This window comes from Ceratina calcarata, unplaced genomic scaffold (genome assembly GCF_001652005.2).
Source record: "Ceratina calcarata isolate Rehan_Ccalc_2016 unplaced genomic scaffold, ASM165200v1 scaffold147.2, whole genome shotgun sequence".
NCBI lineage: Eukaryota > Metazoa > Arthropoda > Insecta > Hymenoptera > Apidae > Ceratina > Ceratina calcarata.
This window is the reverse complement of record NW_017135881.1, coordinates 308,666-328,417: the sequence shown is the minus strand read 5'-3', so window position 1 is coordinate 328,417 and position 19,752 is coordinate 308,666. Positions and strand designations below refer to the sequence as shown.

General features: G+C 50.0%; 2 protein-coding genes across 4 annotated transcripts in view; one reads left to right on the top strand and one right to left on the bottom strand.

Moving 5' to 3' along the window:
- The window catches only part of LOC113465186 (uncharacterized), a 116,450-nt gene extending 111,195 nt beyond the window's left edge, over positions 1–5,255 (top strand). Inside the window, exon 3 of the mRNA XM_026819331.1 lies at positions 5,177–5,255. Within this exon, the coding sequence (XP_026675132.1) occupies positions 5,177–5,215 (39 nt within the window). The 3' untranslated portion in view covers positions 5,216–5,255. The remainder of the gene's footprint in view (positions 1–5,176) is intronic.
- LOC108631946 (LIM domain only protein 3) overlaps positions 1–19,752 on the bottom strand; it is a 54,910-nt gene that overhangs the window by 3,567 nt on the left and 31,591 nt on the right. The window contains exons 1-4 of one of the 3 annotated variants that reach the window (XM_018036206.2): positions 17,883–18,023; positions 17,704–17,790; positions 5,559–5,670; positions 5,081–5,344 (exon numbers count right to left, since the gene is read on the bottom strand). In XM_018036206.2, the coding sequence (XP_017891695.1) occupies positions 5,081–5,344; positions 5,559–5,647 (353 nt within the window). In that variant the 5' untranslated portion in view covers positions 5,648–5,670; positions 17,704–17,790; positions 17,883–18,023. Of the gene's footprint in view, positions 1–5,080; positions 5,345–5,558; positions 5,671–17,703; positions 17,791–17,882; positions 18,024–19,752 lie in introns of those variants that run through there. The other 2 variants (XM_018036197.2, XM_026819328.1) reach the window with 2 other exon arrangements.

The following is a 19,752-nucleotide window of genomic DNA, read 5'->3' as shown; positions in this document are numbered from 1 at the left end:
ATTATCAGCAATGTTCTTCCGACGTGTGATTTCTTTATAAAAAATGCGTTTCTAAAGTGCATAAACTTTTGGGATTGTCTGTATAGCCAATACATCCTTAATGTAATATTTTCTGATGTAACATTTTAGAAATTTCTTGTCAATCGATCCCGCGTGGGTAGGGCGAAAAATCGTGCATTGATTTAACGATGCACAAAATTATAAAACAAAAAAACTGCGAACAGAGAAAAAAAGGATGTCGGTTCTTTGAAACGGGATCGTAGGGGATGGTCGCAAGCCCGGTGGCTCGTCGATAATCGGTTGATCGCCGCGATGAACGAAGAAAAAATTGGTAAAAAGGAAAACAATGACAGGGAATGTTAAAAGGGGGTGAGGGGTGGATAACGAGCGTATCGCAACGTGTCGGACAAATAATTATTATCGGGCTTCTGTCCGCGAGCGGTCTCACATCCGCTTTGATCCCGGGTAGGAAATACGAGAGCGAAATACGAGAGCGGCAGAGTCTGGTTCGAGGTAGATACTCTCATAATCGTACGGCAAATAGAATTATCGCGTTGCACGCGGCCATTCCCGACGAGCATAGCTTATACCCGGGTTTCGCTCGTTTCCCCCATTATACGCGTCGTCTGCTAAATGACGCTGTACTCCGATCCATCTCCTCCCCGCTCTCTCACCATCTCCGTCGCTCTCTCACCCTTGCTCGCCATTCTATCGCCCTTTTGTCCCTCTCGCTCGTTCACTCCTCTACAATTATTCAACTGACCATCACCTGCTGGCTTCTGGCCTTCGCCGGATCATTCCACGACCGGTTTTTAATTGTCGACCCACTTGACAATTTTTTGTCACACTCACACTATTCTAACTCAATCTTATCCTTTTGCGATTTTCGACGTATGTTCTAATTGAATCAATTGATTCGTACAGGACAGGGTGATTCTATTTGTATAGGTCACGATAGTACTCGTAATTGGGATTTGTATTTGATCCGACGATATCGAAGTTACTATGAATTTTACATTAAAATACGGCGTGGACACGAGGTGGTGGAGTTAACAATTCATGGCGCATTCTTTCAGCAGCTCATCCACCGGCCTGGATTGAAGCAGATATTGCCCATAACGACGAGGCGCCAGGGATTATCATGTTGCATGAGTGCACTCGTTCCACGGGCTCTATTATGATCACGCGAATCCCGTTCCTCTAATTCTCTCGCGACCTGTCTGCCGCGACACGATACCGACGCGCGATACTTACGGGTTTTCCACTTTCATCCAACTAGTTCTGTGCGCGCACTCGTTGCCTCGGCCCCCCTCGGTTAATTGTTCGCGTTTCACTGCCACCGAGCACGAAGTGGTTGTTCTAACGAGAGGACAAACGATCGAGCCAACTCGACGCCTATGCATTACGTAGGAAAAGGGCGGAGCGGTACAATTTTCATGTCACCTTTATCAAATAGAAATGAGTCAAAGTGTACACGGCAGAAAGGTCGCAGATTTAAGAGTCGCCTATGGAGCACCGCGACGGCCGCTTCCTTCAAATATTAACCGGAAAAGGAACGGGATCGCAAGAGCTGGTCCACCAGTTCCAAAGACGAGTACTACTCCGTGGTCCACATGGAAAATTTCAATCTAGAGGGAAGGCCAGCCTCTCAGATCGCTTCGGCTGAATGTTTAAAGAGGGTCGCCCGAGGACGCGGAAACCGGAAGGCCTCTGGACGTAAAAGAATTCGAGAAAAATCGGACACTCCGCTGGAGAACGTACTACCGGAGACAGACCCGTGGCTCGCGTAAATAAATAAAATAAACGGTGCCAATGCGTGACCCCATTAGACACGCTTTGCAGGTCGTGTTCTATGCAGCTTCAACGTCGTGCGCCGGAGCATCGTTCTCGGTGCCGACGAAATAAAACATTCACCGCGTCTTCTCCAGCGCGAATCCTTTCCTTCGTAGGGACACGGGTTTCTTGAATAAAATTTGCATACGCGGTGCGGCGCGTGATCGCGTCCGGAGACCCTGCGCCGACGTTATACCGGTTTAATTTGCGCCGCTGCCACGACACGGGACGAGTTTCCGCGACGCAGAAAAGAGGATTAAGCCAGACCCGCGACGTAGTCCAGCTGCGAGGCGTCGCCGAGAGCAAATTAACCGTATCGGCTCCAACAACGTCGCGGGCTACGATTAATTGCCCGTTTACGACGCGAGCGTACCTTTTCGAAACGCTTTTTTTTTTACGACGGTGACTCAATATCAAATGGGTTCGAGATATAAATAACGTTGGAAAATTTGCCGCTAGATAGCCGGTAAAAGTATATGAAATTGACGGAGCTGATACGATGGCTATTCCCGGAGAAATGCTAATCAACGCGAGTAACATAATATATTTTAGAACAGGTTCAGAACTCGTTAGGTAACTTTATCTTGTTCAGTGCAGGTACTTTCGAGCTGTCTTGTTCATAATTTCGTATTCAGATACTGAGGACAATTACCGTCACCTCATTAATGAAATAAAAATTATTCTATGAGCTGAAGCATTGACAATCACTCTTCTGAGATAGTCCTATCATACCTACGATTATTCTCGTTTATTTTCTTACTTTTATATTTTTCTTTTTACGTATAAGACCGAGAATATTACAGCAATTTTTTTCATACACCGAAGATCGATTACGTCTCTCGCATGCACGAGTACTTTGATTGTTCTGTGGAGAACTGCTCGAGTCAGAGCTCAGCTAAACCAAAGGCAAAGTGCAATTTGTAGTCGACGAGGGCATTAACTGGTTTGGTCGTTAAATTCGACCGGACGTCTTCTCGAGAGGATCGAAGAAACCGTCGAGGGGACGCGTATACTCGTTGCATTCGAATGTGCGCGCGGTCACGTAAGTACACGCGAAGCGCGAGTGTTGGTGCACCGGGGAGGAGAGAGAGAAAGCGAGAGAGAGAGATATCTAATTGGATCGGTAAATCATCCTCTAACCAGGAGGGTGGTAGGCTAGGCATCGCCACCGGCAACCCTTTATTCTGTGTTATTACAGTCTAAAGTTACCCCGTGTAATTGTTGCTGTTTAATTGCAAACTCTAAGTCGTCGCGTTACATGCCGCGGCGCCCCGCGTATAATTGCCCGCCTCGAGTTCACCCGCTCGTTTTTTACCGGCGAAATAATTGGAAGCGATCTCCCTCCCCGTCCCTGCGCGTACTGTGGGCTGCGGAAGTGTCTAAATCCGACGGAGGATCGCTTCGATCCGGCCGGGCACCCCGAAAACGTTTCGATCAAACGGAAGGCTAGCTAAATTGGCGGCCCGCTTAATTACCAATGAAATCTAATCGTCGGTAACTGGGTTTCACCCAAGGCGGTTTCTAGCTAACCGTACAAAACTGTAATAGAAATGAAATCGCGGTCCGTCGCGACATGAAAACGATGGGTCTCGCGAAACGAGCAATCGTCGAGGCCATTGGCTTGGTGCTTTTCGAAAAAGCTTCCAGCGGACCGCAAGTGCGTCCCCGTGCTCGGAACGCTGTTGCGCGACGCCAAATCGGCGCGGCGATGGACAAAAGCAGCTATTCGTTGATTGCGTTGAAGTCGGTTTCGGCGCAAGCATGAACGCGACGATGCCTTGGGCATTGGCAACGCGGACCCCGCCGCTGCCCGTTCACTCCGCCGGCCTTCCATTGTCGAAGATAGACAATGCCGGCCGATAAAAACGTAAAATTGATGCTCTTTTGTTCGCATTGTTTGAGATGCTGGTACAACGTTTGTCGCACGCCTGGACGAGCCACTGTTATTGGCTTCAAACTACATTCTCCTGTTCCGTTTCGTTCCTTTATCCCTCTCGTCCACGCTCGCTCGCGGTGTTCCTCTCGACCTCCACCGCTTCTCTCTCTTTCGCGCGCCACTACTTACAGCCAGCCCGCTCTTGCTACTCTCGAAACCTTTCGTCTCGCCCATAAGCCGAGGCATTGTGTCCCGCCACGGTTCCATAGTTTCGTCGCTTTACATTGACCGTTTCTCCCGCAAAACTTGTTCTTTTTTATCTTCGACTCCCTCATCCCTTACCCTTTACTCCTGACGGCTGTTATCATCGTATCGTTTTCTATTTCTTGTCGTCGTCGGCGTCGCGTATCACGATTCTTTCTGCTATTTCTATGCTATTCTCTGCGTTCGGCACTCTATTCTCTGACCAGCACAGAAGGCACGGAAACGACGAACGGATAAAGTCGAGAAATTACTCGGTCCTCATTATCGGTGGTGTAATAAAATTTCGCGTTCAGACAAATTCGTTATAATTTACATGTCAGATCGCGAAATGAGAGAGAGCGGGAGAAGACGGGATACAAAAAGCTGATCGGCGGAAAATCGTCAAATTGTGAAACTTTTAATAAAACATGAACACACCGAGCGTGAACGCGTTAGAAAGAAGGGTAATCGCGAAAGCCGGTGGAACGATAAACGAGGAGATCCGAGGCCGGAGTTCGAAATAAAACTTGCCGAATGATTCGCGAGCGTGCTGCGAATTTTCAGTCGTCGTATTCCGTCGCCTCGCGAGAACCTCGGCCCGGCCGCGTCCGCAGGCTCCATCCGGCATTTAGGGACCGGGGACTCGGCTGCGCCGAGCAATATGATACAAAAATGTCAGCAGTATCTGGATAATTACATAACTGGTCTCAGGGGCCGAGAACGGAGAGGACAGGGAACGGGAATAACGCTAGGACATGAGAAGTTGGTCTTCCTCCTGCGTAGAATGCTGGCGCAAGCGGAGGAGGAAGAGGTCGCGACGGATAGAGCGCAGGGTGATTTCCCAGCTGACCTGTAAAGCAACTCCCGTGCGGACTGTGACTCTCGCAGAACCAGTATTCCCGCTTCTTTCCTTTCCGTTCATCTGTATCGCTCTGTACCCCGTTTCTCTATTCCGCCTACCATCCCCGCCCTCAATCCTGCTTTTGTTACTTTTGCATGCTTACGCTCCCCTTTTCTTGGCTCGCGACGCTTTCAGTTCCGATTTAACAGGAAATGAAGGCAAACCGTGGCGAGAGAACGGGGAAACGACTAAAATTTGACTAAAGGACTCTAGTTTAAACGACTCACCGATGCGTACACTGTTGACAGGCGAAACAGTCCAGGTGATAGACGTTCGTCCTCGCCTTCATGACCATCTCGAACGGCGGTATTTGCTTGTTGCAGGCCGCGCAGTGTCCCGGGTTCCCGAACAGCCTGAGGTAGTCCCTCTTGCAGAGGATAAGGTTGGCCTTGGTGAACAGACTAGAACCGACCTCTCCTAACCTACAGTCGCAGCACCCGCACTTCAGACAATCCTCGTGCCAGAACAAGTCCATGGCCTTGAGGAGATACCTGAAGAACCGACCATAGTTTTCCTTTTTACCGGCCACTCTAACACTTTCGAGGGTGGCTTCTTTTTAGCGCGATTTACGGAAACGACTTATCCTTCGTCTAACGCTTTCATTTATGCGTTTTCTACTTGTTAAAAACTATCGATTGTATTTACTTGTCTGAGATCAGTGAAATAAAATTACAGAAATTAATGGAAAACAATTATTTTTCTCACCTCTCCGTGATCGCTTTCCCGCATCCTGCACAATCCTGCTGCGTGGCGCCATTTTTACTCGGCTCCGACTTGCTCACATCCATCGTCATCGTGATTTCGGCTAGAACGCCGTCTGCAACAAAGGAACGAGAACGTTGACTCGTTAAAATCCGCGACATCCAACGTGAATCGTGCCGTTGTAACAATGCACCGGCAGCCTGCGCGTAATGTACACGTACGCTGTGATAATAAGCGTCTGTTAAGTGGCCGACAACACGCAATAACGATCCGCGCTAATTGGGCCGGTCATCCGTCACCACACCGCGCCGCGCGCTAAGTCCCTCGCGTTCGGGTTTTTTTTTAATGAATCAGCGTTCAATACGAATACTTTCCACTGCGTTACGAAATCAATCACGCGGCTCTAATTTATGAAGTAATTTACGAAATCGGCTTTCATAAGCTAAATAACTGATTACTTGAGAAAACTCCCACATAATTTCATACAAATTGAAAAAACGGAACGTCGTACGATTTAAACGAAATACGTACACTGGCCGCGTTTCAAAGATTCACGGAGTTGCAACGAGGTACGTAGAGAATCGCATTCGAATCGACTAGATGTCCCAGGACCGATAAAAAGCTTTAAGTACGAGAGTTGGAACAGGAACGACCACACTCGCAGGAACGAACGCGTTTCTAAAGGCGATCCGAGAGGGTGAGAGGGAGAACGGCCGGCTAAAATGGTGAGTGGCTGCACGGCGAGGCGCGGGGGCTTAATTAATTAGCCGGATACTTTGAGTAACAATCCATTATTACATACAAACATCCTCGGCCCCGGAGCCGAGCTGTAGCTTTATGCTGCTAATTGGCCTTCTCAAAGCTTGGAGACCCGGGCACGAGTTATAAACGCCACTCCTCTAACTCGCCAGCACCCCGGCTCCATCCCACTTTCCCTCCTACACCACCGTCCCCCTCCTCTGTCGCTCTCCTCCTTCTATACCCTTTCTGTCTCTCCCGTCTTCCTCCTTTCGACTGTTTGTCTCTTCTCCTCTTTCTCTTTGTTCCTCCACGACCGTTCCCTCTTACCCTCCGAGCGCGAGGAATCCGCGTTTCCTCCCCCGCGCGCTGGCCTACGAGCACTCTCGCACGTCGCGATACACGTACAAGCTACACGTACGCGCACCTGCTTACGAATACGCACGCGAACGCTAGCACGAGCACGTAAAAAGCGGGGGGTGACAGTGAGCGTCGCGTCGGTTAGATGTGGACGGGCGACACACGGAGCACGGCGAGAGCGAAGAGGTACCGCTCGAGGGACGAGGAGGAGGCACGTCGAAGGAAGGTAGGGAAACGAGGGAGAAGGAACAGCGGGAAGGGGGACGAGGAGGAGCAAGAGGAACGACGGATAGCGCTAATAACGCGCTCGTGGAGCAAAAAAAAAAGGAAGGAGTATAATTGCCAGCCCTCGTGGCAGGTATTTTTCAAATAGGACCCCGTCCGTTAATTGGAGGGCAAATTAAAGAGGCGCCGCGGAGGAAAAAAACATCATCCCTCTGCCGCGTATCCCCTTGGCCCCCTCTTAGCGTGCCCCACCTACGCCGGTATCCAAGAGACGCCTCGTGATTCGTCAAACGATCTGTGCGCTCCATTTTTTTCTATGGATTTTTTTTCCTACCCCCTTCTAACAGTCAATCCCTATCTGCTCTCTTCCCTCCTCTCATCCCGCCTGTCCCGTTGGTAACTATCTTCCGGTAGTTCGATTGATACGATCACACCGCGAGACTCGAACGCGAAATTCGTGCCACGATACAGGAAGTTGCGAGCGAATTCCAACGGGAAATAAAGAAGGATATCTCTCGCCGAGTCGCGGATCCATATACGAGATCGGTCGCTGATCATCCGGAAAAATCGTAACGGCAGCGGGCGAAACGCGACGCGATCGCAACGTAGGATTCTCCGAGCGCGGGCGCGGATCGGAACGTTTCACGGCTGCACAGTTATTTGCCGGATGCGAGCCATATCCGATTCCGTCGCGTCGTGGTATTTGCGTCACAGCGCCAAGCCGCGTCGTTATCGGCGCTCGATGACACGCCGGCGAATAAAATTAAATTAATCCCGTCAAATTACCGCGGCCATTATCCCGCGACGCCGCTCACATGTATAATCTATCATCTGACCACAAATCAGTCTGACTGCTTTAGACGACCTCGTGTGCTCCGACGCGAATAAAAAAGAAAAAGTTGTCCTCCCCCTCCTGTACGGAGGAGACTCAGCCACCGGGCGTGAAATCGTTTTCGCGGAAGAAACGGCTTACACAGGGAAGGGGACCAACTGTGGTCTACCGACATAACGCAATCGTAAAGTGAAAAGTTGATTTATAGAGGGGCTGGCGTGGTTTTTGGGCGCGGAAGTCCATCGTTTCCACACCGACTGTCTCTCGCGGTCGAGGAAATCAAGCGAGACTTGCCAAGGGTTCGAAAGCGATCTGTGACGGATATGAGAGTTTCTGTTCGGTCAATATATGTAAGGAGAAGCGGGCAGGCGCACCCCTGCGAGATTACGAAACTGCCCTAACAGCAATATGGGATAACGCGGCGGCCTTCTGCGCGTTCGAGATCGCAAGCAACCGTCTCGTCGCGTCGCGTCGCGTCGTCCCGAAATATAACGCTGTCGCTACGGACACGGGGCAACCAGCTGGTTTAATAAAAATGTCAAATATAAAGTAGCCGGCGGGGACGGACGTTTAGGAAATAAATAAATGTAAAAGAACCGAGTGGGGCAGGGATACGGTTTTGATGTAGTGCGGGATGGCGCGGAGAAGGTAGAAGGTATTATGCGGGTGGACGGAACGAATTTGTCCATATGTAAGAGAATGACCGTCGTATAATATCAAGGGGATTGAATGCGGCCTTCGGAAGAATTATATTTGCTTAAATATAGCTTCAACTTACCCGTGCGTAAAAAATAATCAGCTTAAGGCATTATATCTGAAAGTTGGCTTCATATATCATAACCGACAAGTACTTTAACAATTGAAAGACTTCTCCAAAGCGCAGGCGAAAGAAAATTAGTTTGAAAATGCCATGATCTCGTTTGGATCATCCGATCGCATACCATCGTTCTCTCGTTTCACGTTACTACGGCCGGTGCAATATTGACATGCAATTAAGAATCACCCCGTACTTGTCCGGATTCCCGCGCCCATCGAGGGAGCCTGTTTAATTGCGTCCAGAGCGTCGAAGCAATTAGGCAAGTAATTTCGCACGTATCCCTTATCCGCCGGTGAAACTCAATATTTCGTGGCTCCGCGGAAACGAGTCGATCGGAAACGAATAAGAGCTCGCGATCGATTAATCCCCTGACGAAACGAACGGAAAGAAATACAAGAGGCGGAAAAATGAAAATAGAATACGGAAACAGAATACGAAATGAAAAGAAGGGGGGAAACGTAGCGTGCAATAGGGGGAAACGAAATCGCGAACGCACCCTCGTCCTCGACAAGTCACGTTCCGCATCTTGCCGTGTGTCCTTCGAGCCGTGGATCGCAGCGAGACGGCACGACACGACGACCACGACGACGACGGCGTAAGGGTACGAAACGCGTTGAACAGGCTCGGGAATGAAGCGCAGGATAGGGCAAAGTAGAGGGCACGAGGCTGTGCATAACACGAGGCGGCGCGGTAGGCAAGCAGGTAGGCACGACTGCAATTTCGGGGTTTAATAATGATCCCGGCCGACGACGGCTCAAGGCTGTATCCCGTGTCATTATACTGTGAAGTGGAGAGGCTGCTAATTAGTCATTAGCGTAGGAAAAAGACACCTTCAACGGACTCGGGCTGGGGTGGGTACCAGGACGGGGCAGCAACCCCATCCGACGGACGGTGGGTGCACAGGTACGGCAAACTTGAGCAAACAGGGTGTAGCTTCTAGCCTACGTCTAATTGGACCCTAGCGACGTAAGTTCTACTAATTGAGACCAGGCCTGTAACTATCAGCCGCGCGACAAGGGCCTTCGTAAATTCGCCGAGGATCGACGCTCACCGCGTCGCCGCCGTCGTCGTCGTCGTCGTCGCTCCCGTTTGTGTGCGGGTCGTACGCGTATGCACGCGCGAGCGCATTGGCCCTCGTTTCAACACGCGAGCGTGATGAATCCCGAGACGCAACGCGTGGTGTAACTCGTTTATTTGCTCTCGTCTCCTGTGTCTCGGGACGTGGAAGTTTCACGGGAAGCGGGGAAAAAATTGGCCTCACGCGTTATATAGCAGAACCTTTTTTCAGAAAGAATGAGCCGCGAGAACGAAAGAAAGGAGTGGAAGTCGACATGAGGAGGATGAGGAGACTTACTCCACTGGTAGGATTACCGGCGAAGACCGGGATCTTACTTTTTTTTTAAGCTATGTATGTATTTCATAAACGTCCACCGGGCCGTGCACACCACTAATTTGCATCGTGTATCTATGCATATATTTCATGGTCTAGAAGTTATTAGACTCGCTCCAGTAAGCGCGATACAGTTTGCAACCTATGACTAATTGGAAGTCGGTAACGTAGCTGCAAGTTTCGCTAATTGAGACGACCAGTTTAGTAACTACTAGAGTGCGCACGAAGGGCGTTCTCGGGGAAAGGAAATTTCTCAAGGAGAATTCGAATCAACCGGCAAGCCTTAATTTCACCCTTGCGCTCCCCTCTTCCCCCTCCATACGCTGAACCCGCGCAGGTCCTAACCAACACCACTACCGCCACCATTCGTTCGCGCGAGCGAGATTAACGTTTAATTAAGCATCGGCCGCTTAACTGTGCGGGGCTTCGGCATTGATTTCACGAGTCATAGTTTCGCCGGTCGCAGTGAAATGTATAAAACGAAATCGCCGCGCCGGTTGATACGCCCAGCCCGGTCCGTCCAATTAAAGCCGGGCCGCGCCGAAAGGACGCGATTTAATCGTCGCAATTATGGCACATGCCACGGAATTTCGCTGCTCGACTGGAAACTCGCGCAAACGCCGAGATCGTTTGCTTGCGCGACTCGGCCGCCAGAAATCGGCGCCCGATCTTTTAACGATGCTCGCGGAACCGGGACCTCGTCACAAAAAGGAGGAGAAACGACGAGGAGTGGGCGAGCGAAACAGGATAATAAATGCAATCGAGCAGCACTCAACGAGGCCGGCTTCCTGAGAAAAGTCTTCAAAATCAGAACAACGTCGGTCTCGCCTCTCGAATCCCCGGCTATGAGAGCGGGGACATATAAATATCACGGTCGCATAACGAATTCGTCTAAGAGCAACGACAGGAGCGAAAGTAAGAGAGCGACTAAAAACGAAGTCGTGAGAGGCGAATGGGGGTGGAGAGAGGGAGAGAACAAACGAGCGGAACCGGTGGCTGAGGAAGAAGGAAGATCGATAACTAGAAAGTGAAAGAGAGAGAGAGAGAGAGAGAGAGAGAAAGGAGAGGCAGAAGATAGAACCAAATTTTAATTTCACCCCTAACAAGGGAAGGTACCGAGGAGCACCCTGCTCCTCAGCCCCTTCAGGACCATGCTATTCCATCCTTCAGAATCATTATATCGCCAATTAGAAGATAGCTGAGCTCGCCAACGCCTAACAAGCTTCCTGGGGAGACAGATCTACTCCCGATCCTGCCGTTATACGCGCAGGCAACCGTACCGCGGTGCTGTTTTCGTAGTGAGAGCTCGTTATAAAATATTCTTCTCCTCGCGCTCTGTCTTTTCCCTCGTTCACGCTCTACCACGTGTTCCTCCCGCCCCCCTGTTCCCCGATCCCGCCTCATCCGATCTGCTCTTAGCCCAGATCCATTCTCCAAGCTTAGGATAATTACCCGGCAACTATGCTAACGATAATCGCCGATGCTAAACCGTAGTATTCTCTATCTAATCGTATTTAATTAAAGGGACAGAGAAAAACGAAGATCCAATTAAAAGTGAATTAAGATGCGATAATAGTTACTCGATTTTTATATTCAATGTTTTCCGAACCTATTCTCTTCTATTGTATACTTTCAATTCGATTGCCGAACGGGCGCGTCTATATGAAACGTTTCGCGATTGACGCGGTTCCCATTAAATCGTTCCTGGAGGAACGCGAAACACCGGTACTAACCCCCGCGTGTCGTATCGAGAGGCTACAAGCTTGCGGCTGCTGGAAAAGCGAAATAGAATTGTTCGATGGTACGAAGAATACGGGATAGATAGATGGTAGACGGATGCGCATGGATGTCGCGCCGTGAATAGGGGAACGAAATTCAATTTAAACTTATTTTTGTTCCCACCAGATCCGAAATGATAAATTCAAATGGAGGTATAAAACGTGAGATTACTTTTCCTAATCGGTTATCGGCGGCTCCTACAGTTTTCACCGTTCTTACGTAATAGTACAGTGTTTTTAATAAAGAATTTCTTTGTTTCGTCGGGAGAAATGCAGATTCGGAGAACCGCGCGTTTAATCACGGTGCTCGGTTTCGCGGGGAACGTTTGTCGGTATGGAACACGCGGATTTATTCAACCCTTCGAATCGGCCACGAGCGCAATGTTTACTATTCGAACTCGACCAAAATATTTGCGCTACAAAACGGCCGTACGCTGAATATATTCCGTCCACGAGTACGGACCGCTCGCCCCGACATGACACAGAGAACGCGTGTTCCGAATTTTGCAGTAAATACGCGCGCCTAAGGAACGCCGCTGCGCACCGGGGCATATTTATTAATAAGCTTTCTCCATTATCGGCCCGAAGGGCCATTCATTTGGTGCGGTTGCGCGTCCGCTTCTAATTAATAGCCGATGCCACGATAAAATGCGAAATTAATTACGTCATACCGTGAAGAATAGCGGCTGCGGTTTACAGCGAGTCGCATCTCTGCGCAATCTCTGCGCGCTGTTGAAAATCATCGTCGTCAATTTTGTCTGATAGTCAAAACCGAGACACGTTCAAAATTATAAATCTATCTTAAGTACATTTAATCGACGATGTAATAAAGAGAATCAAGATAGATTTGACGTTCGATGGAATCGTGGAAATTGGAAAGATATCGACACGGCCGGTAAATCGATTCGGAATTCGCAGCGACCCCTTTTCCATTTCACCGGCTTCCGCTAATCGGAACGACAAGAATGTTATGGAGAAGAAAGTTCTTGCGCTACGCGCTTCAAAGTCCTCTGAAGTCGGAGGCAAAATCGACGCGCGGTGGCGGCAGCGCGATACACTTTTCTCAGTAGGCAATATTCATAAATCAGCCTTCAGCCCACCCCGGGCATTCTCCTGCCCCTCTTATATACGCTTAGAATAAGCACCCCTTTTCCTGATAGAGGGATGCAGCGCCGGGGTCAACTCCCCTCCTCCCTGGCCCCGTCCCCCTCTGGAAGAGGAAGGACCATGCAACGAACGAGGAACAGAGGAAACGGAGCTTTCCATGTGGAAAACGGAAACTCGTGAAGAAAGAACGAAACAGGGGGGGGAACAAGGGAGAAGAAGAAAGAGGGAGAGAGTTAGAAAACGAAGTCGAAGACGGCTTCGTGGCCCGGGACTCGCTGAGAGGGGGTGGTGGTCTCAGATTCTATTAAGATCTCAGTAAGTCTTGTTACACAGAGAGGCCACGCCGCAAATCTCGCAATAAAACAGCCACCGGTATAACACCGATTCGAGGGACCGAACCGAGCGACCGGAACCGAGGTTCTCCTTCGAGGCGTCGACGACGCCGGCGTCTGCAGCCTCGTCGTCGCCTCCCCGTGTAACGTTGCCAAACACCCGCCGCGGGGGGTAACTACCCGTTCTGCGCGTAGATGCGGCACGTACGCGAACATCGGAAACGGAAGTCTCGGTTAATCCAGTGAGAAAGCTGCGGCTATCGGTTATCCGACCAGTTTTCTTACAACCGACTTTTTGAATTCGAAACAGCATATTCTTATTTCCACTAGTCTATAAACGCAGAGGAATTACTTCCTTTCAATTAATTGAGTAAATAAATCTGTCACAATGGATCAACGAATCATTTGTTTTTTATAAAAGAATTAGCCTGGTACCCTGCGTCGTTTACCGTATTGTCGATAAGAGATCTTACTACTGCAAGAATAATCCTCAACAAATAACGCAGAACCGTATGAACGGGATAATAGAAGCTTAAAAGGTAAATATGAAGATCGATGAGGCGAGCCACGGTAAGGAGTGGCGAGGGAAGAATTGCGCGTTGAGGAGGATCGAAGACGAGCGGATGAGCGGACGAGCGAGCGAGCCGGAAGGGGATGGTCGGCCTTCGGGCAAGGGTCCGAAATCAATCAAAACATTAATTGAAAGAGCCGAGAAGACAACGGCGCCCGTTCGGCTAAGGCGGTAGCTACGGATGGTCTTGATAATCGAAAGATATCCTGGCCAATAGCCGGCACGCCCGACGACCACTGACGAGAGAAAGAGAGGGACGGAAACGGAGCGAAAGAGTAATGGACAAACAGAGAGGTAGATAGAGTGGAGAGTAAGAAACTTTCTTCCCGGTTCGTTTGTGTTTGGGACGTTCCAGGAAGTGGGTAAAGAAAATTCGCAGCACGGAGAGTAGTAGAGGGACAGTGGAAGTGGCGCGACGATGCCGATAGCGAGCAGTCGTGTCGGGCGGAGGAACGGAAGAAGCGTTTAACAAAAGGGACAAAGTCTTTTTTGGACCGGTGACACGAAACGGGTCGTGATTGTTCGCGGTTTAGGGCGCGGAAACTTGTATTAAGAGCGAGAGAGAGAGAGAGGGAGAGATAGAGCAAGAGAGAGGGAGCGGAGACACGTACAGGTAGCTCCGTAACGAGTCCCGCGGAACAAACGCGGCGTGGGTGGATACCGAGCGTACGATCTCTAAGACCAGAAAAATTGTTTATCGGTCCGGTAAACTCGATCATTCGCGTCGGTTGATTCGATTCGTCCGTAATGTACCGCAACCGCTGCTAATAGTACACGGACAGTTAATGAACGCGATCTCTATTCAATTGTGGACCGGCGTTATTAGTAGAAGCGAGCGTAGCCGCTTTATTAATTAATGAATCGATTTTAGTCGGTGGCCTGTTAATTATTCAACGTCGGTCGGCACCGGTGCAACTGCAAATGGTTCTTTAATGATCGGAACGGGAGGGAGAAGGAGGACGAGCAGGGTACCGATATTGCGCGTCGCCACTGAATCCTACCCGCTTCTCTTCTCTTCGCACTATTCTGTTTCCGCCCGCGCGGATCCATCGCTCGCATTTACATCCTGGCCCGCGGCGCGTACGATCGAACGGCGCGAATCGTGACCGGAAACCGTGACCGTTCGCCACAAACCATCCCTTCTAGGCTCGATCAACGTACCCGAAATTTCGCACGAATTACCTTATCGAACCGGCGAACTAGGGTCCGGGCTGACGAATGAAACGAATTAAAGTTCTGGTTAATTATATTCGCGCTCGCGTGCGACCACGATCCGCCCACGTTCGGCGAGGGGCGGCACGCGAAAAATTAAATCGAGGCTCCCGAGAGACGGTCGGAACTTCCGACGTACCCGCGCGGTCCCGAACCGGTGGATGGACTCCGGAAAATTTCGGGGACAATTTTCGGGGTTCGCCCTGCTGCCAGGCTATGGGGAAGATATTAGAATCGCTGGACACGGGGAAAAGTCTTGTAAATGGATATCGGGGGCCGACGCCCAGAAGTACGCGGCACTGCCACCTGGCGGAGTGCCCAAAGATCCCACGGGAAGCTTCAATCGCCGTAAAAGCAACGCCTCTGGACGGGAACGCTGAGGCGGGACGGAGAGGAGGGTGAGGGGTTAGAAGTTAACTTAGAAGCTCGCGGGTGGATCACGTGGACGCGACGAAGACGGAGGTAACCGAATCGCCCTGCGAGCGAGCGAGAAGAGGTGCGCAGGGGTCGGATGCGAGGGAGTAAGATATAGGAAGAAGAAGAGCGGAAAAGGACAGCGCGCGATGGTCAGTCCTGGAGATACACGTTCGACCGGTGCACCCGACTTAAGAGGATTACATTTGATATTTCGATCGAGCAAAGTGGCTTTTTATTGGACATTCGCCTCGGAATTATCGCTGACGCGTGTCGAACGACATTACGCGTGCCCGGCATTATTAAATTATATCGCAACTGACGGTCCCCTGTAATTTCCACGGCCTCGTTGACAGGATACCTCGCGCGAACCCCTATCACGCTGTCACGAAACGATCGGAGATCATGCCTGAAGATGATGCTTTGCATCATCAAATATGATACACGTGTGCGTAGCAAACGACGGTATGGAAATAGAAAATGTGCAAGAGAAGTCGTCCGCTAATTGCGTCGTTACTGTTATTCGTTGCATAAGCCGGAGCGGAAAGTTTTCAAGATTTGATTCGGCCGTGGCGACGAATGAAAGCGGGAAACAATTATTGTCGCCTCCTAAGCTGGTTACATTCGAGTCGCTGGTACAGCTTCAGCAAGAACAGCGTCGGTGTGCGACGCGGCACAAGGCAAAGCGACGTCACGGTCATACTTCTGCTTTTAGCCAGAGCTAATTAGCCGCACCAATTTGTCGGTGTAAAATAAACGTTTGCCTCGCTCGACCGTCTCCCTCGCTCCAGTTTTCTCAATTTGTTTGCGAGTACGCGCGCGCGCGCGCGCGCTCGCGCCTACACGTACACACGGACGTACGTCTGGCTGTGCATCGCCCAACAGTCTCTTCCACCCGCAACCCCCTCTCTTTCGTTCCTCCCCGCGGACTTCAAACGAAATAATTAAGTCACTCCGTTCGGGAGGACGACTAACGAGACCGCCGCCGCTACTAAAACTGGCGCCAATTATTGAAATTCAAACGACTGGATACCCTCGCATCTCTTCGCCCGGACAAGGACGACCAATGTACAGTCTCCTCGATATCCGGTCGCATCGGATCACCGATGAGCGTCTTGGAATTCGAACGAGAGCGGAATGAAAATACGAGGATTAGGAAACTCCATGAATGGAAATTAACCAGATCAAATAGAGTGACGATGTGTTCCATTAAAATAAGATAATATCGCTGTGTTCCATTTGATAGATAGTCTACGACTAGAGATAAATCACATACATATATACGTACATATGTAGGTGCTATTTTCGTGAATGAAATTTTTTGTGCGCTGCTTGTATGAAGGGGGATAAGCATCGAGCGGTGCGGCGTATCAAAGTCAATTAAAGCGGTATCCCGCTCGCAATAACGACCGGGCATTGTGTTGTATGAACACGACGAAATGTCTCGCGCGGTAATTCCGGTCGTTGATTGAAAAATTCCTGTTGCCCTGAGCCACCGTGCGATAATAGAACGCGACCACCGTCGAGCTACGAACGTCAAAACGGAGCAATGTAGCCGGGGCATTTGTCGGGATGCAGATTAGACCCGCTTCTAAGGAATCGGTATCGTTAACGGCAACCCTACGAATGCGTTTCGTTGCCGCCAATCTGTCTAGTGGAGCATCGCAGATTAAGCGCCGGAATGCGCGTATTAAAATAAGAAAGAATACGGGTAACGATATAAAATAGACTGTCGACGAACATAACACGCAGTCATGCATAATTTTCACGTTCCATTTATCTGCCAACCACTTTTTCATGTGCCACCTTTCGCATGCAAAGCGGATTACGCGGAATTTTATAATAATTTTCGAACGACGCGGATTGAGCGGGAACGCGAGAACGCGCGGGCGCGCGCGAACCCACGTTAATCGCGGTTCTATGGAAAGGGCGAAAGCGGTTTTCACCGGAAACCCCTCTGTTAAATTGAACGTGTGATCGCGTTCGACTCTCTCGCCGACCGAATTCAAGTTCGTGAAATTTGAATTACATGCCTTATTACAGATTCTTCCACTGTCTTCTGTTTCTGTCAGTATGATAATGAACGATGATGTTTAAAAAGACAGACGTAAAACTTGCTCTTTGAACTACCATGTGCGTGCGGTGAGGACAATGTGTATATTTTAAAAATACGAAATCGTAAAGTATATTTGCACATGGCTTCATCTTTCGACTTGCACTAATCTACACCTTTGTATTTTTATGTATTTTGACATTTTATAATATGTCAATTCGAATTAACGTGATACGAGTATAATTATCGAACGAATTCTAAATCGCATACTCGGTTTCTTCAAATTCTAAATAAGACAGAAAAATGTTGCGTGACTTACCTAACAGAATTCGAGACTTGAGCCAGTTTCCCCGAACGCCTCGTGCACGGTTCTCTGGATTCCCTCGGACACGTGACACTACACCAGCTACACAGAACAATGTTCACTCGTTATCATCGATCTCATGAAAAATCTGAACATTTATTTCGAGAAACAAATCAAAATGCAATCGATCGTACGATTTGTCAAAGCTTCGACTTCGATCGCGTTTACTCGTGAGACGAGACGTATCGCGAACTTTCGGACACCGTGAACGAGTCAAGAGACTGCGATAAATCGCGAAACCGCCTATTCGGCGGTCGGTTGTAAACTGCCGAGTGCCGCGTGCGACCGCGGCACGCCACCGAAAGTGATAAATCCCCACTTCTCGCACAACTACCCCTCCAGTCACCCCACTCTCTCACATTTTCTCCCACCAGTTGACGGATTTCCACCCCTACGAATTTCTCCACCCGCGGCAGTCTCCCCACCGTCGACGGTTGCCACTCGACCGTCGTCATCGCACCCGTATTCGAACCCGAGGAGAACTCCGAAACCCGTATTTGCACCCACCATCAAAAGCAACCCGCACGTCACCCCATACCACCCAACCCCACCCCGCCCCGCCTGCCCATCATCAAACCATTCACGCTGCCGCACAGTTTAACTCGAGCGGAATTCTCGGTGCGGAGGAGAGGAGGAGCCGAGCCGATTAAGACGGTGATCAAAGCACACCAGTCATATCGGTCCCCGGAATATGTTCCCACGAATCGAGAGCACCGGCATTCGATCGGTCCGAGCACGAAAGGGATCGTGACCGAGCGAATAATTTTTGTTAAGAGCTCGATCGACAATCCGATGCATTTGCCTTGTACATTCGGTGTAAGTTAATTAGAAAGTAGACCGAAAGACAAGTTATACGAATTAAAAAGAGGAAACGCTTCCTGCATGCGCGGTTTAATAACCGCACGAGCATCTGTCGTTTGCAGAGGAACGAACGTTTCTAATTAGCATTCATTCAAGGATATGGCAACAGAGAAAGTCGCCTTATATTTGTCGCTGCGGAAGAGTGTGACTGTGTATACAAGCTACGATGCGAATCGGTTAGTCAAAGGAAGAAACTGGTGTACGAGAGAATGGAATGGAAAAGATAACGGAAGGGAAAGGGAGAAGGATGGGTAGCGTGGTGGATCGTAACTCGGTTCGAGACATAGCGACGGAGGATTAACCACCGAAGCAGCGTGCTCGCAACGTAGGAGATTCCACCCCTAAAATCGCCCCTACGTTACCCTACCATTGCCCGACGCAAGGCGAACGCAGGGATGGCATCCCTACTATATGTCCGGTTTGCCCGGCGGGAGACGCGTCTACCACCCCTACGAGGCCACACCTCCCATTACAAAAATTACACTGGTCGCTGATTTAGTGTTCTGCGCCGGTTCATAGGCGAGGGTGGCACGCGGGGCGAAGGAGGTACACGGAGTGAGCTGCCGCGGCGCGCGAGGGTGCCTCTCTCGTGGGGTAGACTAAGGGTGGGGACGTAAGTAATGAAAGGGTTGCCCGCCGGCTTCGAGAATCACGGAATCATTCGCCAGATTAAATTAGAAAGGCTACGACCTTTTTTCCACTCCCATACTATCCACACCTCTGTATGCGGCGACCCGGCGAAATGGATTAGGCCATGTTTACTGCCCCGGCATCGGCGATGGTCTCTTTTAATTACCGGCTGATTTATGACCGACCGCTGATTAAATCAGGTAAAAGAGTGGATTACTCCGGCAAAATGACGTTGCCGTGAAACTTATTCGATTCGCAGTTTTATACTTTGCCCCGTTCCCCGTCGTCCTAATCCGCACCGTCGCCCGATCACCACCCCTCTCGCACCCCCCCGCCTTCGACCACGACTTCCAACCGAACGTGCCCGATCGACGCGCGGTTAAATTTAACGTTCGCCGAGAGTTTCCGGTCCACGGGAACCGTGCCGCTCTATTTTTCAAATTGGGATTTCGACGCGTTGGTTTACAATTTCACGTTCAATCCTGGTTTTTTCGTCCGCCCCGTCGTCGTTTC